General features: G+C 38.5%; 1 protein-coding gene across 3 annotated transcripts in view; it reads right to left on the reverse strand.

Moving 5' to 3' along the window:
- Positions 1-13316: 13316 nt before the first annotated feature.
- Positions 13317-18261, reverse strand: part of tpd52l2b (tpd52 like 2b) — a 49519-nt gene continuing 44574 nt past the window's right edge. For all 3 annotated transcript variants that reach the window (XM_048608138.1, XM_020521913.2, XM_020521912.2), the window contains exon 6: positions 13317-14283. In XM_048608138.1, coding sequence (XP_048464095.1) covers positions 14176-14283 — 108 coding nt within the window. In that variant the 3' untranslated portion in view covers positions 13317-14175. The remainder of the gene's footprint in view (positions 14284-18261) is intronic.

An 18261-nucleotide genomic window follows, 5' to 3' on the forward strand; every position in this document is an offset into this window, starting at 1 on the left:
ATTGATTGAAAGTTAACTGCTAGGTTTTGTTTAAATTATAATCCAATCAAGTTAACTCTGATTGGTCAAAGCATTGCTCTGAGAAGAGAACCAGCTGTTACTTATTTTGCTAAGTTGAAACAGGTGCCGTGCGTGTACATATTTGTTCAGTTTGCAGAGAACAGGACCCTGCGTGTTAATTTTTGTAGCTTCTAGTACACAACAAACCCAACTGACAATCCTAAATTAGCTGTCAGCGTAAATCCTCACACACTCAGGATTATCCAGCAAATATTGTCCATTACAGAATCACATCTAATGTTAGACACTGTGTTGCAGGTTTTGCACGTATGGTTGGTTGGGTACAGTCAGTTGCTTGGGTATTGCAAACAGCCAAAAAGCCATGCTGTTTGATATGATCCACTAGTCTTTTGGATACATGGCCTACAGACCTGGAATGACACCTGCACTGAAAATTAAATATCACATGACTCATGTGTGATAGGCAGAATGTTTATTTTGAAGGCATCATCCTAATGCTACTGCATGGTAGCAGTGTAAAACAACTAGCTTCACCCGTTCAAATTTACCTTACCTCTCAAGGGTATTCTGAGGTAGACCAGGCACTTTTCACAACAAAGAGTAATGCCCTAATTTGCACAAATTATGGTGAGAAATGATCAGATCAAGGTAACCATTATCTCATAAGTTGGCTTTGATGTGCCCTGTGTACATGGGGAAAAAAGAGCTTGGGTCATATCTATGTCTCACAAATCAGTCCAGTCTTGTATTGGGTGGAAGGGCTCTTGTGGTGGCATCCCTACCTCTGAGCCAGTAGGTCAGGTTCAAATCCCACCTGCTCCAGATATGTGAAAAAAACAGATCGATACAGAAATATCTATAGTGAATAGATCTGTAGGAATCCCAAGATGCATTCTGACCAGTGTAGAAAGGTTTGTAGTAAACAGTAGCAGAGGATCCCCGACCAATTTCCCAATGTGGACAATTTGTAAAGGGAGTTCATCTGACTAATCCATGTCAAACATGAGCTTTACATAATAATGGAGCCCATTAAACATTCTTACAAGCAGCTGCAGATTCAAATGTAGCAAGCAAACATATCATTAACGTATCAGAAATATGTAAAGGGTAGGTGATTAGATATCATTTCCTCAAAGGCAAGTTTCTCATGGAATTCAACAAAGATCATCATGATTGCTGGGTCTACTGGGCATCCCATGGTAATACCATCTATTTGGGCATGGTGTCGTTGAAACTGAACTCAACTGCTGAGTTTCTGAATTCATACGTTCAATGCATACTGATTGACTCAATGGTAGCGGGTCTAGATCGCTATGATACAGTGCTGCAGTCCAAGTGTCTATAGTTTCTTTAACTGTTACATTGGTGAGTTAGCTAGCAATGTCAAATGAGCACAAGGAACTGCATTATTGTCGATATCAAAGTCCTGTAATGTCTTTACAAATGTGAAAGAATCATTCACCGTGAATGTGGACAACTTGCTCAAAATTAGTTGTAGCAAGTCATTCAAACATTTGGCCAATTCATATTGTGCAGAGCAGATCACAGTGTCTGACATTACATGTGATTCCATAATTGGACAATATTTGTTGGTTAATCCTGAATGTGTGTGGAATTAGCAAATTAGGATTGCCAGTTGGCTCATAGAGTGACATATTTGTGTGCACTGGAAGCTGTATTTGTATTCTAGTGTTATATACCTGATGAGTGCAAGGTAAAAAGTTTCAGCAAATGATAAAATAAATCCATTATATTTCACTTGTAAGTATGCTATAACTTTAGGCAAAGGCTGAAAAGTAATGTATCACTAAAAGAAAAATTCAGGATTAATGATCAAAAAATAACTTCTTCATGTAATTATTGAACAATAGTAGGTATGGTCTTCTTTTGAGGATTACAAGGATAAATTTTTTGACATCATTCAGAATGGAGTGTGCTGTGATGTGTTAAGGTCGGAAGGATGAGCCAGATGAAATGAATCAATTTCCTAATCCGCACCGCTTTTGATCATTTATATTAACAATAAGGATTTTCTACTTGAGATTTGGGAGGAATTTAATGTCCTTCCCTGAGGCAAAGTTAGAGGTGGGGTCACTTAATTCAGCAGGAAGATGACAGATGGACCATGCTGCCTTCCCCCCTCTGCCCGATTAATCTGGGATAAGAACGCTCATGAATGGTAGGCTCATTCAGAAAGTAAGGAGGTATGGGTTTCAGGGAAATTTAGCTGTCTGGATACAGAATTGGCTGCCCAATAGAAGACAGAGGGTGGTAGTAGATGGAAAGTATTCAGCCTGGAGCTCGGTGACCAGTGGTGTTCCACAGGTCTCTGTTCTGGAAATCTGCTCTTTGTGATCTTTATAAATGACTTGGATGAGGAAGTGGAAGGGTGGGTTAGTAAGTTTGCCAATGACACGAAGGTTGGTAGAGTTGTGGATAGTGTGGAGGGCTGTTGTAGGTTGCAACGGGACATTGACAGGATGCAGAGCTAGGCAAAGAAGCGGCAGATAGAATTCAACCTGGAAAAGAGTGAAGTGATTCATTTTGGAAGATTGAATTTGAATGCAGAATACACGATTAATGGCAGGATTCTTGGCAGTGTGGAGGAACAGAGGGATCTTGGTGTCCACGTCCATAGATCCATCAAAGTTGCTACCCAAGCTGATAGCGTTGTTAAGAAGGCATTTGGCGTGTTGCCTTTCATTGGCAGGGGGATTAAGTTTAAGAGCCGCGAGGTTATGCTGCTGCTCTATAAAACCCTGCTTAGACCACACTTGGAATATTGTGTTCCGTTCTGGTCGCCTCATTATAGGAAGGATGTGGAAGCTTTAGAGAGGGTGCAGAGGAGATTTACCAGGATGCTGCCTGGACTGGAGGGCAGGTCTTATGAGGAAAGGTTGAGGGAGCTAGGGCTTTTCTCACTGGAGCGAAGAAAGATGAGGTGACTTGATAGAGGTGTACAAGATGAAAAGAAGCATAGATAGCCAGAGACTTTTTCCCAGGGCAGAAATGACTATTATGAGGGTGCATAATTTTAAGGTGATCGGAGGAAGGTATAGGGGAGATGTTAGAGGTAGGTTCTTTATACAGAGACTGGTGGGTGATGGAATGCGCTGCCGGCGGTGGTAGTAGAGTCAGATACATTAGGGACATTCAAGCGACTCTTAGATAGGCACATGGATGAAGGGTAGTTTGATCTTAGGATAATAGGTCAGCACAACATTGTGGGACGAAGGGCCTGTAGTGTGCTGTACTGTTCTACGTTCTAATTCTCAGTCTTTGGAAGGTGCATACCAGCAGCTGCAATACTTCCCAGTAGCACTACCTGCAATGGATAGCTGCTGGCTTCTGGTCAGCAGAGGTTAGTGAAAGTGAGATTGCCACTGCCAGGGTCTTGGCTGTCAAGTCAACCTGCTGCTGTCCATTTAAGGCAGATAAGAGTGACTTCCCCCAAGACAAACAATGTCGTGCACTTGGTAGCTCTCTAGCTGCTGGGAGAGATAGCAATTGCCAGCATTAAATACCTGCCTGCGTAGTTGGAGTACATTGCATTCTTCATCTTAGTGAAGTTTTCTCATTGTGTTCCTAAAATGTAGCAACTACCTTTAAGATATGTAGAAGTGCTAAATAAAAGATGGTAAATATGCTAAAATCAAATGGATCACACTGGTCCAAATTGAGTGATGCAAAGTGTACACGTTTAATGATTGACATTTTCTGCAATTTGTCAAGAGCATATTTGCTGGAAATGGATTAGCTATGACAAAATAAACAAACATTCAATTTAGTGTGTATTCTGGGCTGTTGGAGATATTCTGAACCAGAAATAATTTCTAGCCTTAGGATTTACTTTTCTTTATAATTTGCACATTTCAAATATCATTTTAGCATTTCCCAGGTATTTATCTTCTATTGGTTAGAGTAATGTGAATAATAAGCCTTTTCACTTGCTTTCTCTGGCATGGTTCAATCTATGGTATTAATTTGAGGAGGATGGCCCACCTCATTGTTACGAAATAGAATTCAACCCCCACTAGTCTGTGTTCTTTGAAAGGCTGAGAACATTTCCTTAGCAACTGGCAGCATAGTTACCGGAGCTGTTTTAATACAATGGTAATAATCGAAAATTGTAACGTACTAGGTACATTTCTTTGCATTTTTTAAGCAATCGGAAGATTTTTAGATGAATTTTCTACGTTAGAGCATTTTGTAAAATCTGATTGCTGTTAGGGGAAAGAGAATCTGTCTCCCAATTATACATACACAACATTGTTGACATAGCAACAACATATAGTAATTGAGGAAATGAGCTGATGCTGCACAAGGGAAAAAGCTGAACATTTGACATGTAATCTTTTACTTAATGTCCATTTTGGCTATTTCTAATTACACATATACATTTGGCTTTAAAGCGTGTAGCTTCAAAATGTAAAGTAAACTGATAGATATAAGCCATTTGTGACAAATATACAGAAACCAGAAATTTTAAAAATTAGGATTGAGGGCATCTGTTGCAGCCATTTATAATAAGAATACTCAACAAATATTGTTGGTCTCTTAAAGGGAGTATCCAGATCATTTTTATTATAGCATTTACTCACTATCATCCAAGGGCACTTGATGGGAGATGTCAAATTACTTGAATTCTCAATTTTAGTAGCTAACATAAAAGAATTCAAATATTTTTATAGAAATATAAAAAGTATGAGGAGGAAGAATTGGACTAAAAAGGGTACCTATGGACAAAGTCAGGGGTAAAGATCGAGAATACTATGTCAAGAAAGAACTTGCTGCCAAAATTTACAGTGAAAGAGGAGGGAATTGAAATGCTGAATGGGCTATAAATTGCTACAGGTGGTAATATAAAGGCTGGCTGCATTTACAATTTTGAAGTCACTAGGACTGCACGGGATGCATCCAAGAATGCAGAAGAAATTAAAGATGGAAATTGGAGAGGTACTGGTACCTTCCATCCTGGGGAACTGCAAATGTTACACCCTTGTTCAATAAAGGGTACAAGGTCTTACACAGCAAGCCAGTTCAACTGTGACAACAGGGAAAAACCTAGAAGCAATAATCCAAGGCAAAATTATCAGTCAATCAGCCAGGAGAAACAGCACAGGTTTGCTAAAACAATTAGTGTTTAACTAATTTGAAGAGATAACAGTGGATTAGTGAGGATAATGTTGTTATGGTGTATATGAACTTCTAAAAGATGTTGATAAAGTAGTGCATAATATACTTGAAAATGACGCTGTCACCTTTAGACTAAATGGGTTATAGCAGCATAGATACCAGGTTGGCTTAGTGACAGGCAACAGAGAAGTGTTGGTTGGTTCTTTTCAGTTTATAGGAAGGTAGACTGTGGGGCTCCCCAGGGCTTGCTACTAGGACCACTGCTTTTCTTGCAATATATACTTATAATCTAGACTTGGGCGTACAGAGCACAACTTCAGAATTTGCACTGGAGACAAAACCTGGAATTATTCTGAACTGCAGGAAAGATATTGGTATTTTCAAAAGGCTACGGACAAGCTGATGCAATGACACAAGGCAGATGAAATTCAATGCAGGCAAGTGCAAGTGATATTTTTTGGGAGGAAGAATTGGAAGAGGCAAGATAAACTAAAGGATACAATTCCAAAATGGTTGGAGGAACAGAGGGCATATGTGCACAAATCTTTAAAGATGGCAGGGCATGTTGAGAGTGTTTGAAAAGACTGGACTAACACCAGCTTGGTCTTCACCAAAATATTTTGTCCATTTCTGGGCACTGCCACTTTATGAGGGCTCTGAAGACTTGAGAGAGAAAGAGAGAGCGGAGAAAACATTTATGAAAATAGTTTCAGGGATGAGTTTTCAGTTGTGACATTAAATCTGAGAGGCGAAAGTGTTCTCTTTATTGACAGTTGAAAAGGGATTTGATAGAAATGTTCAAAATCACGAAGGATCTAGACAGATTAGCTAAAAGTACTGTTTCCATTGACAGAAGGGTTAATTGAGAACCAGAAGACTAATTTAAGGTGGTTAGCAATTAAAAAGGAGTGGTATGAGGAAGTACTTCTTCAATTAGTGATTGGTTGGAATCTGGGATGTATATCCTTAAAGTGTGATGGAGGCAGATTCATTATGGTTTTCAAAAGACAATTGCTTAACTATTTGAAGAGAAACACATGCAGGGGCATACAGAAAGGACAAGAGAATTATTCTTGCAGAGACTTGTCAAAGACATGACAGGACAAGTGGCCTTGATCTGTGCTGCAACTGTTCTATTATTCTATAAGCAATTCTTCCCCAACTTCCAGGCCCATAAAATGCAAAGAAGGCCACCCCATAAGAAAAAGTACAAATATTTTAATTGCTTATGCTGTGTAGGCCAAATTGCCAGCACTTGCAGGTCAGATGTAAAATTATTAAAACGTATAGCCTAAAACCAAACAATTTGATGCACCAAGTCTGCATTTTGTTTATTTCTACAACCGTTACCTAGTCACGTCTTAAAAAAACTCAGTCAAGTTGATCAGACATGACCTCCCTTAACAAAGTTATGCTGAACGTTTTTGATGAATTCTGGCTTCTCTGAGTGCAGATTCATTCTGTCCTTCAGAATTGCTTCCAATAACTGCCCCACACTGAAGTTAGGCTAGCCTGTAGTTTCTTGGTTTATTCCTTCCTCCCATCTTGAATAACAGTACCATATTGGCTGTCCTCTACTCCTCTAGTACTTCTCGTGTGGCCAGAGAGAAATTGAAAATTATCAGCATCCCTGCTATTTCCTCCTTTGCCTCATTCAACAGTCTAGGATACATTTTGCCTGGATTTGGAGATTTGTCTACTTTTCAGCCTGATAAATCACCCAGAATCTCCTGTCTAAGTATATCACAGTCCTTCTCCTTGATCTCTATATCCATATTGTCCTTCTCTCTAGTGAACAGTGAAACAAAGTATTAATTTAATACCCTACCTACATCCTTCAGCTCCACAGACAAATTACCACTGTGGACATGAACTGGACCTACTCTTTCCTTAGTCATCCTTTTACCCTTAGTGTACTTGAAAAATAACTTAGGATTTTCCTTTACAACATGCCCCCTCTTTGCTCTCCTTCCCTTTTAAGTTTCCCCTTGTACATTCTGTAGTCTAGGGCTTGTGCTGTTTTGAGCCCTCAAGACATGCCATAACCTTCCTTTTTGTTCCTCTCTTTATCCAATCCTATATAGTCCTTGATATCCAGGTTTCACTGGATTTGTTGGTCCCATTCCTCATCTTTATTGGAACAGGCTCACCCCTATAGTCTGCACATTTTGTTCCTGAATGCATCCCACTGCTCTGACACATGTCTCTCAAAGTATCTGGTCCCAGTCCACTCTGGCCAAATCATTTCTGATCTTATTAAAATTTCTAAACTGGGAGATAGACACTTTGATTTCAGGCCCATCCTTATCCTTTTCCATAACAATCTTAATCTAATGAAGCAATTGCTGCTCGCTCACTAATACTTCAACCATATACTCAGCTTCACTACCTAAAATTACATCCAAGACCACCCGTCTCTCGTAGAGCCTTCTATATCCTGGTTTTAAAAGCTCTCCTAGATGCATTTTAAAAACTCCACTTCCTCTAAATCTGGGGAGGTTGAAATCCCCTTCTATCACTACCCTATTTCTCTTGCGCTTCTCTGAAATTTGCCTACATATCTACTGTTAAATTTCTCACAGACTGTTAGGGGGCACACAGTACACTCCCTGCGATGTGATTACTCCTTTTTGGTTTTTAAGTTCTACCTGAATGGCTTCATTTGAGGAACCTTCTTACATACCATTCCATCTTACTGCTGTATTTCATTCCCATGGTCAATATTGTGACACAACCTACTCCCTATATAGCTCTCCCTGAAGATCCTATATCCTGGAAAACTGAGCCACCAGTCCTGCCCCTCACTCAACCATGCCTCAGTGACAGCAATTATAATATATGTCCAGTTTAATTTGTGCCCTCAACTCATCCACCTTGTTCGTCAGACTCCTTGAATTAAAATAAATATTATCCGACCTTGCCAAACTGCCTTGTGCCTTAACTGGCCTATAATTTCTATGCCTTCTAGACTTTTGCTGTCTCTCCAATGTTGGCTGTTGATTTCCCTGGATTCCAATGTCCTGCCAGGTTCGTTTAAACCCTCCCCAACAGCACTAGCAAACCTCCCTGCAAAGATGCTGGTCCCATTATACTTCAGGTGCAAGCTATCTGCCTTGTAAAAGGTGCTGCCATCTGCAAAAAGTCCCAATGTCCCAGAAATCTAAAGCCCTCTCTCCTGCACCATCTTTCCAGAAATATTCATCTGGACTAAACTTATGTACTCACCAGCATCAGTGCTAGTAGGCCAGAGGTTACTACATTTTGGGACCAGTCTTTCATTTATTTCCTAGCTCCCCAAGTTCTGCTCACAGGACCTCACTCCTTTCTCTACCAATGTTATTGATACCAATACGTACCACTATTTCTGCTTTCTCTCCCCTTTCAACCTGCAGTGACAACCTGACCCTGGTACGAGGAAGCAAGACACCACCCTAGAGTCTCTTTTGCACCCACAGAAACACCTATCTGTTCCTCTTACAATTGAATCCCTACCACTGGAGCTTTGCTGTTCTTCTTCATCTCTTGAGCAGAACCATCCATGGTGCCATGCAGTTGGCAGCCACTGCTTTTCCCTGCACAATCTTTCCCCAACAGTAACCAAAACAGCAGGTATGTCAGAAGGGGAGCGCGTGTGTGCGCGCGCACGCACGTATGTCCACGGGGTTGGGGGGGGACGGGTGGTGAGAAGAGAAAAAGTCAACTCTTCTTCAATAATTTAAGTCATCATATCGGATTCAATGTTAATGCTGTTTCTTTCTCCAATGACATGGCCAAACTTGGCTGAGTTTCTCCAGCATTGGGTTATGTTTCAGATTTCGAGCATCTGCAGTATTTTGCCTTTAATTGAGGGGATATAGATGGGTTGAGTGAGTGAGCAAGCAAAAAATATGACAGATGGAGTCATGCATTTTGGTAGGAAGCATCAACAAGCAGAATATTAACTGGAGACAGATTCCAAAAAAAAAAAAAAGTGCAGCACAGAAGGATGCATGTTCTTATGTATAAAACACAAAAACTTAGTGGCAATTAAGGCAGCAAATGAAACTCTGGACTTTATTGCTAGGGTGTTGGCATTTAAAAATCATAAACTGCTACTAAAAACGGTACAGCATGTTGGCAAGGCCACACAGAGTACTGGGTAGAGTTCTGGACCCAATTTTTTAAAAAAAAATTAATTGCAGGGAGTTTGAAACAGATTCACTTTACAGTTTCTTGGGATGAAGGGTGTGATTCATCAATAATGGCTAAAAAGATGAGGCTTTCATATTTGAGTTTAGAAGGATGAGGGCTGAATCATACAAGGCTGAGGGGAATTGACAGGGTAGATGGTAAGATGATGTTTCTAACTGTGGGGGAAGATCTGAACTAGGGGAGACTGTCTGCTTATTCTGTAACACTCATTTAAAACAGATGTAAAGGATTCTCTTCTCTCAAGAGAATAATGAATGTCCAGAATTCTCTACCGTAGAGAGTGGTGGTCGCTAGACCACAAAATATTTAAAGAGGTAGATAGACTTTTGAATTAGGAGTGTTGAAGCCTACTGCTGAGCAACCATGAGCTTTTTGAATAGCACAGACATAAAAGGGGCCAGATAGCCTACCCATTCACCCAATTCTAATACTTCTTCATCCCAGAATCAGGTGAATGGATTTCTTGGAATTGTTTCTAATACAATTATCCTTTTCAAGTAAGGAGACCATGACAACACACAGGACTCTAAAGGTGTTTTCACCAATGAATGTCCTGTACATCAGCAAAGTGTCCCTACTTCTATATTCCATTCTTACTGCAAGAAACCCTAATAGTGCATTTGCCTTTCCAATCTCTTGCTTCTACCTGCATACTAACTTTGCGTTTAATTAAAACATCCAGATCCGTCCATTCTACAGAGTTCTGCAATCTCTCTCCATTTAAATAGTATACCATTTTTCTATTCCTCTTGCCCAAACTTACATTTTCAATTTTTCCATATTACACTTCATCTGCCAAAATTTTCACTAATTGGAGTCGTAGAAATGTACAGCATGAAAACAGACCCTTCAGTTCAACTCACCAACCAGATATTTTAAATTAACGTAGTCCCATTTGCCAGCATTTAGCCAATACCCATCTAAACCTTTCCTATTCATATACCCATCAACATGCCTTTTAAATGCTATTGTACCAACCTCCTCCAGCAGCTCATTCCAGACGCCAACCTCTCCGTGAAAACATTACCCCTTAGGTCCCTTTTAAATCTTTCCCCTCTCACCTTAAACCTGCCTTCTACTTTTGGATTCCCCTTACCCTGAGAAAAAGGCCTTCGTATTCACCCTATCCATGCCCCTCATGATTTTATATGCTTCTAAGAAGGCCAGCCCTCAGCCTCCGAAGCTTCAGGGAAAAAAGTCCCAGCTTGTTCAGCCTCTCCCTATTGCTCAAACCTTCCAACCTTGGCAACATTCTCGTAAATCTTTTCTGAACCCTTTCAAGTTTCACATCGTTCCTATAGCAGGGAGACCAGAATTGAACACAGTATTCCAAAAGCAGCCTAACCAATGTCCTTTGCAGACTCACTACCTCCTCTTGGCAACATTTTGCCACTATCTTGATGTCACTGGCAAATTTTAATACAGACCACAACATCCCTATAGTGCGGAAACAGGCCATTCAGCCTATTGGGTCCACACCACCCATCTGAACAGCATCCCACCCAGACCCAGCCCCCCTTTTTATTTTCTGTAATCCTGCATTTCCTATTGTTATTTCACCTAGCTTGCACATCTTTGGGTACTATGGGCAACTTAGCACAGCCAATTCACCTTAGCACTGTAGGAGGAAACCAGAGCACCCACTGGAATTCCACACAGACATGGGGAGAATGTGCAAACTCCGCATAGACAGACAGTCACTCAAGAGTGGAATCAAATCCAGGTCCCTGGCACTGAGAAGCAGCAAGCTAACCACTGAGCCACTGTGCTGCCCTATTACAGTTCTAAATTTTAAACTCTAAAAAGATTTATTTTCAATATTTCCTTTAACTACTTGAGAGACGTCCTTAAATTTATGCCCTAATTTGTGGTCCACGGATCATAGCTTTAACTTCAGACAAGGTAAATAGGTTTCCACTTTCTTTATTGGAATGTACTGCTGTATCAGTTGGTTCTTTTTATCCTGTGACTTTTGAAATATACTATACCATTTTATAATGAATATGGAGGAAACTGATTTGAGGGTGAAATCAAGATAAGCATCAGAATAAAGGCATTGCTGCAAACAAATTAAGTAAAATGAGAAAAAAGTCAGCATTACTGAAATTGCAATTACAATCAATAACACAAGTTAATGCAAAAAAAGAAGCAAGCTTCCATTGGACAAATGGGTTCTCACTGCTGCATCTAATATCTCAGGAACACACTTTTTTTTCTGTTGAAACAAATTCTCACTCCGTGAATGCTGAGCACTGCCCACCAAGTTTACAAATTCCCTTAGACAAATCTTACTGTTGAGAATCATTTAAAAAAACCTTAAGGAATTAGTAATGACGACAGTGCATTTACTATATAGAAACAACTCCAAGGCACTTCACATTGTCAAAATTGAATCAAGATACATTACGTTACATGGCAAAAAGCCTGATCAAAGAAGTAGGTTTTAAAGAACTATCTTTGAGGAACGCAAGGTACAGAGGTGTAAGGGTGTAGGAAGGGGTATCTCAGAGTTTAGGGCCAGGCAACTGAAGGAACAACTGATCATGGTGCCATGATTAACAAATAAGGATGCTCAAGAGGCCAGAATTAGATGAGCACAGATATCGTACAGGGTTGTGGGAAGTTGTTGTGGTACAAGTGATAGTGGGCCAGAGGTTCTAGGTTCAAGATCCACATGTCTGAAAGGAGTGGTTTAAAATATCTAGAGTTGTGGGGCTGGAGGAGATTATTGAATGGGAGATGCAAGACAATGGCAGAGATTTTCTGACAAGAAACAGAGTGAAGTATGAGTAGCCGTACACTTGGCAGAGGACTGAAGTCTCTGAACTGACAAGCAACTCAAAGTTAGTTTAAAGATTGCAAGAGCAGAGACAAAAACTGCATCTTGCAGCATAGACAGTGTAGTCCAGAGCACAGAATCTTCTTGATGTCCAGGAATATGAAGTCAAGTTTTGAGATGATATCTCAATTTTTCCAGACCTTTTGAGAAGCTCAGAGATCAAACAGGAGCAGAATCTTATGGATATTCCAGTGTAGTCAGTACAGAAATTTGATCTTGAGAAGTCCATAAATCCAAAGTCCAATGGGAGGGAAAAATCCAGTTACAATTCTTTTCCAAATCTTGACCAGACCTCTCCAAGTTAGGGGATGAGGTTTGAAGTTAGACACCATTCACCTAACAACTAACTTGAAGTTTGGGCTAAAAGGCACCCTCTATTAGATTAGGGGAAAATGTAAAGCAGACAAGAGGGTTTGTGGGAGAAAGTTCAATGGATGACAATAGATAACCATATAGAGAGATGGGCACAATGAGGAGCCACCTAAGGAGCTAACTACACATCAGTCATCTTGGGTCAAGTTTTGGTTAAGGTTAGGGAGGAAGCTTTAGAGAAAGTTTTGCCAGTGGGCCAATTTTTAAGTTCCCTTTGCTTGGTTTTTTTCTAAAGTAGCAGTAACTCAGAACATAGTTAACACAATTTTACCATAAAAAAAGTAATTAACATTGATTAATAGTTTAGTTAAACTATTATGCAAGTTTATGATTTAGTGACATTTAAGAATGACATGACAGTAAAAGCCAATATAAATTACATATTGGGAGCATAACCGTTCAGTTAGACAGCGCAAATATGTTCAGTAACTAAGTAATAGACCACCATATTATTCCAGGTACTTGTACTTGCATTGCAGTAGACAGGCAGTCATATGTTACAGCAGAGAAACAGGCTGTTCAGTCCATCAAATTCAAGCTAGTGCTTCCTCCCAAGGATGCACACACTATACTCAAAGCAAAATAAATATTTGGTACAAGTTCCAGTTGTTGGTGAAATCTCCTAGAGAAAAATCTCAATTTTGCACTGTCCACTCTCAGAAAATTACATTGTAAGAGGGAAGAATGAGAAGGGCAGGTGAAGAAAAAAAAGGAGGGACATCAGACAATCAGGAAAGAAAACACATGAAATTCGGAATGCTTTAATAACCAATGTTTAATTGTGAGCATTCTAGTGATAGAAAGGGAAATGTACAATTATATCCTTGCATACATCGAACAGTGGAACAATCCCCACACCTTTTGTTTGAAATAAGAAATGGCAAGATAATTACTCATAATGCATCAAAACATTCTATACTAAAACCTACACTGTGTCATTCCATTAAAACCCACCAAAATTTCACATTTATATCTCTTTATAGCCCACTGGATATAAACCCTAGCCTGTAATCAGAGATTTGGTTTCAATTTTTAAAAAATTCAGCTTGCTTCAGTCACTAACAAATGTTCTAAATATACATGTTTAAAGCAGCTGGACATACAACAGAAGCAGAAGTAATCCATGTCCAAATAAGCACTCCTGTAAATAATGTCTGTTGTGGTAAATAATCATTCTATACAAGCTTAAATAGTACTGGAAATTCTATCACTTACATCCCAGAGTTGGCCCATACATATAAAAGTGGCATTAAAGCACAAAGTAAGGCTAGTATGATATGAATCTGAGTTAATAGTAGTGTGCCAAGTGCTTGCTACTCTGTTGAAATGGAGGTTTTAAAAGTAGTCAAAGCTAGTATTCAAATGGCAACAATTGCTTTATAATGAGAATTTGATGCTGTTTCAAATTTGCTAGAAGAATTCTGACAGCCACATTTTTGTTCAAGTTTTACAGATGACAAAATGGTTATCAGACTTCCGGGACATCAGCTGTAATGCACTTTTCATCAAACGGGTTTCAAATAACCATATGTACATTAACGTGATGACTGCAACTGCATTAAATTCAATTTGTGTAGATTTGGGAGTGAGTCAGCTATGAAGAGAATAACTCTTGTTCAGAAAGGTGCATTGTCCTGTGAAAGATTTTCTTCTGCAGTTGGGCTTGAAGCGGTAGGAGTATGATAGCCACCTTTGCCGTTATTTTCATTTCCAATAACTTTAGCCTGAAAAAAAAGTCAGAAAATACAGTGTTGTTACAATATCAGATGCAATATTTGGCAATGTTTTGAAACAAGCATGCTAAAAATTGCCAATAAATTTCAAACTTGTATTTATGTAGGGCCTCAACTTCTCCAAATTGGTTCACAACCAATTAGTCCTTGACATAAAGACTGTAATGTGGATGAAAACCATTGGTTCCATAAACAGCAATAAAGGCAATTGTCTTCAAGGATAAAGTGATATAATTCTGAATACATAGGACATGCTAAACATTTAGGATAAATACATTCTGAATACAAGTTTAGTGTAAAATATTATTCTCAATAAACTTGAAGTAAAATAAAGAAAAGCAATTTCTACAAATCCAGTAGAAAAAGGCAGAGAGTTTGCTACGGTAAATACAAAAAGAATATAATTATTTTCTCCAAGTAATCATAAAGGAAGTCATCAGCAACTTGCCCTCTGCAAGCTAATATAAATTCAACAACTTTTATCTCAAATGTACACACTTCTGAATGGCATTATAAAGCTCAAAATATGCATAAACAAACAAACAATATTAATCCCAGACTGATGAATGAGAGTTACCAAGGGTTCTGAAAAGTCACATCAGAATCAAAATGTCAAATGTTTCTCTTTCCATAGATGCTACCTGACAAATGGCTTCTCCAGCATTTTCTGCCAATATTGGAAAAGTGGGAGAACAGTCTAGGAGCTCCATTAATTGATGCCATATAAAATAATCAGTACAAAAACCACCTAACAAGCAGCATAGATTTAGAAGGGCAAAGATTCTGCTCAACAATCTCTTGGAGAAATCCAAAGTACCAATCTAAGCAGACTGTGAAAATCCCTACAAAATTGTTTATGCAGAATTGAAGTTTCACAAAAAAGTAGCTGAAATAGTCTTTTTTCATCATTTTCACTTCACCTTGGCAATGGAAATCGAGTTAAACCAGAGATTATATCCAATCAATCAATCAATGCTGGGCAACAGCCACCAAAGTCAACTGAATGTCGAACTACATAGTTCGACAAAATACAAATCACAGGCATTTTAATTAGATCACATTAACTATTGCATACAAGTTTTGGCTGCCAAGTTACCAGACAGACATTCAAGTCTGACATGTAGCCTGATTATTAAAAACCCCATGAATATAATGGTAACTGTCAAATGTTTTGAATCTTAAAGAAAAATTGGAAAAAAAAAATGGTGATTGAATCCAGAGGGAGAAAAATTTTAGAGAGATATACAGAAGAGTTACAAGAAAATAAATGGTAAATTTGGCATTTTAATTTAAATAACGCAACAAAAGTAAGATAAGGAAATGTGGTTCAAGCTAGCAAAACATTTTTAGGATTGATGACAAACTTTTCCATGTGAAGAGGAGACAATAGATGAAAGATTTGTAGGCAGTGTAATGAATGTGAAAACCCTCAAATCAATAAGAAACCGATTGGTGCTGAAATAAGTGGATGAATTCTGTTAGTCTGTATTCCTTAGAGTTTCAAAGAATAAGGGATGACTTAATTGAAACTTACAAAATTCTGACACAACATGTCAGGTGGATGTAGATGTTTTTGCTAGCTGATGAGTCGAAATTCAGAGACATGATCACAGGATAACAGATAGGCCATTTAGGACGGAGATAAAAAGGAAGATAAAGAGGAATTTCTTAATTTGAAGGGTGGTGAATCTTTGTATTTCCACAGCTCTCTGAGGTAGAGGACACAAATCACTGTCTTATACAAGACAGAAATAGACATTTTTGGAGACTAAAGACATCAGTGGAATAATATAGGAAAATGGCATTGAAATAGATGATCAGCCATGATCTAACTGAATGGTGGAGCAGACTCAATGGGCTGAGGAAGGAAATAAATGGTTTTCTTCATTCCCAACAATCTTGCTGAAAGTTGAACGTTAGGGCAGTGGAAGATTGTCTTGCTCTTCCAGCAGATCTTTCATTTTCATCTAAATAAGCAGATGACAATTACAATAATGTAATCTCAAATTTGCACTATACAACACTCCAGATTCTACGTCCCTAGTCTTGAACTGGGTTTTGAACCCATATCGGTGTCTCATGGAAAAACACTTCCAATAATACCAAGGTAAACAATTAGTCTAAAATTGGGATTTTAACATATTTGAAACCAGATGGTTACGAAATAAACTTTAATCCTTTACTACTGCCTCCATTATTGGAATGCAGAAATCATTTTAAGCCTTTCTATTTTTGTGAAATGTCCTGAGTGCAAGAAAGAGTGTCTTTTTCAGTAATATTCAAATTCTGTACTACCAAACAACGGCAAAGAATAAAACATTTATTCAACAACAAAATAAAGTATATTACCAAATAAAAAGATTGGAAAGACTTCATTACAGACATTGCAGCAACCAGAAAAGGATCCAAATTCACACTATTCCTTTTGTCGCAACAGTATTTTTACAAACACCTAAAATCTCGAAGAAGAGTTAACAGTCCTCAAATAGCAGTTCTTTGCTCAGATTGGTTTTCTTTTTGAAAATTTGTGCTTCACATGCTGTTTTCCTTCAGCTAACATTTTTCCCAGAGACGCCAAAAACAAACTGCAAACTAAACTCACTATGACTTCAGCTTCAAAGTAAATCAGGAGTTCACCATACTCAGTGTTCAGTAGCTTTGTCTCCACTTTGGTACCAACAGACACATACTAACTGACTTACTAGATTGTTTTGTTTGCACACTGAATACAATGAACACTGATGATACCATGGTTTCCCCACCATAAAATCTATGGACTCTTCCACTGTCTCTATGCCATCAGAATGTTTGTTTAAGATACAGAGGCTTCAGGAGCCTTAATTTCAATTTTGAATGTCAACAAACATGCAAAGAATTATCAGGCTTCCCCCGAGAACAATTTGTTACCTCACTATTGTCACAGGATTGTTAGTTTCAGTTAGTCACACATTTTCATCCTATATTCTCTCTTGGACTAATTACAGGTCAACCACCCATTTTTGATTAGTCCCAAATTCATCTGAGTGGTGCTATCAACATGGATATTATACGACTAGGGAAACAATGAGCTCCACATAACATTACATAAGACTCCAAGCAGTATTTGATCCACTAAAGGTTGAATATAAAATTTATGATTGTGACTACGTATTCTTGCCAGCAAGTGTCACTGTTGATTTTGTTTAATTTTCAAAACGGCATTTACGTTGTTATAGATTAGTAAAGGAGCACAAGGATTTAATTATTTTTACATTAAAATTATAGTTATGTCCAAAAAAAAACCAACTCTTACAAAATACCTGGACTGAATTTTGCCAACTTAATGCCCTTGTTAAAAACATCTGTGGCTGGGTGCAATTTGAGATCTTAATAGATATCTGCCCACTCATCAAAACCTTGCAAATCCAGTACCATAAATTAATAAAAAACAAAAGAAGCATTAAACTATAACTCAGGCTTTGCACCTATCCCATAACTGGTCAAAAACTGTCATAATATGCCGAAGAAAAAGAGGTTAAATGGAGTTTGTACTCTGGTAACACAAACATACCATTATTTCCTATTGGCCCAAGATGTCTAAAACTAAATAATTGGCAATAACTGTTTCCACATTCAGAGGGAGGATATTACGACCTCAACCTTCGAGCCAGTTTGCACTGTCTCCTGTCCACTAGAGAGACAAGCAGCTAGCAAATCTTTCCTGCTACAATTCCCATTTGCTACAGTAAACATCAAACTCCAAATGGATGCTTAAAGTATAAAATTAAAATCTTAAACTACAGAGAGTCCAATAAGTGTACCAAATCCAAAGGCCTATTTCTCCAATATATATTACACAGGAGAGTCAAGATGACGAAATCAAGAGTTTGGCAGCCCTTTTTTGTATTAAGTGAGATAATAAACCAGAAGCATATGTAACATACACAGATGGTTCTAGACAATTCCTTTCCGTGTGGGTTCAATTGTCTA

Source organism: Rhincodon typus, chromosome 19 (assembly GCF_021869965.1).
Source record: "Rhincodon typus isolate 14 chromosome 19, sRhiTyp1.1, whole genome shotgun sequence".
Classification (NCBI taxonomy): domain Eukaryota; kingdom Metazoa; phylum Chordata; class Chondrichthyes; order Orectolobiformes; family Rhincodontidae; genus Rhincodon; species Rhincodon typus.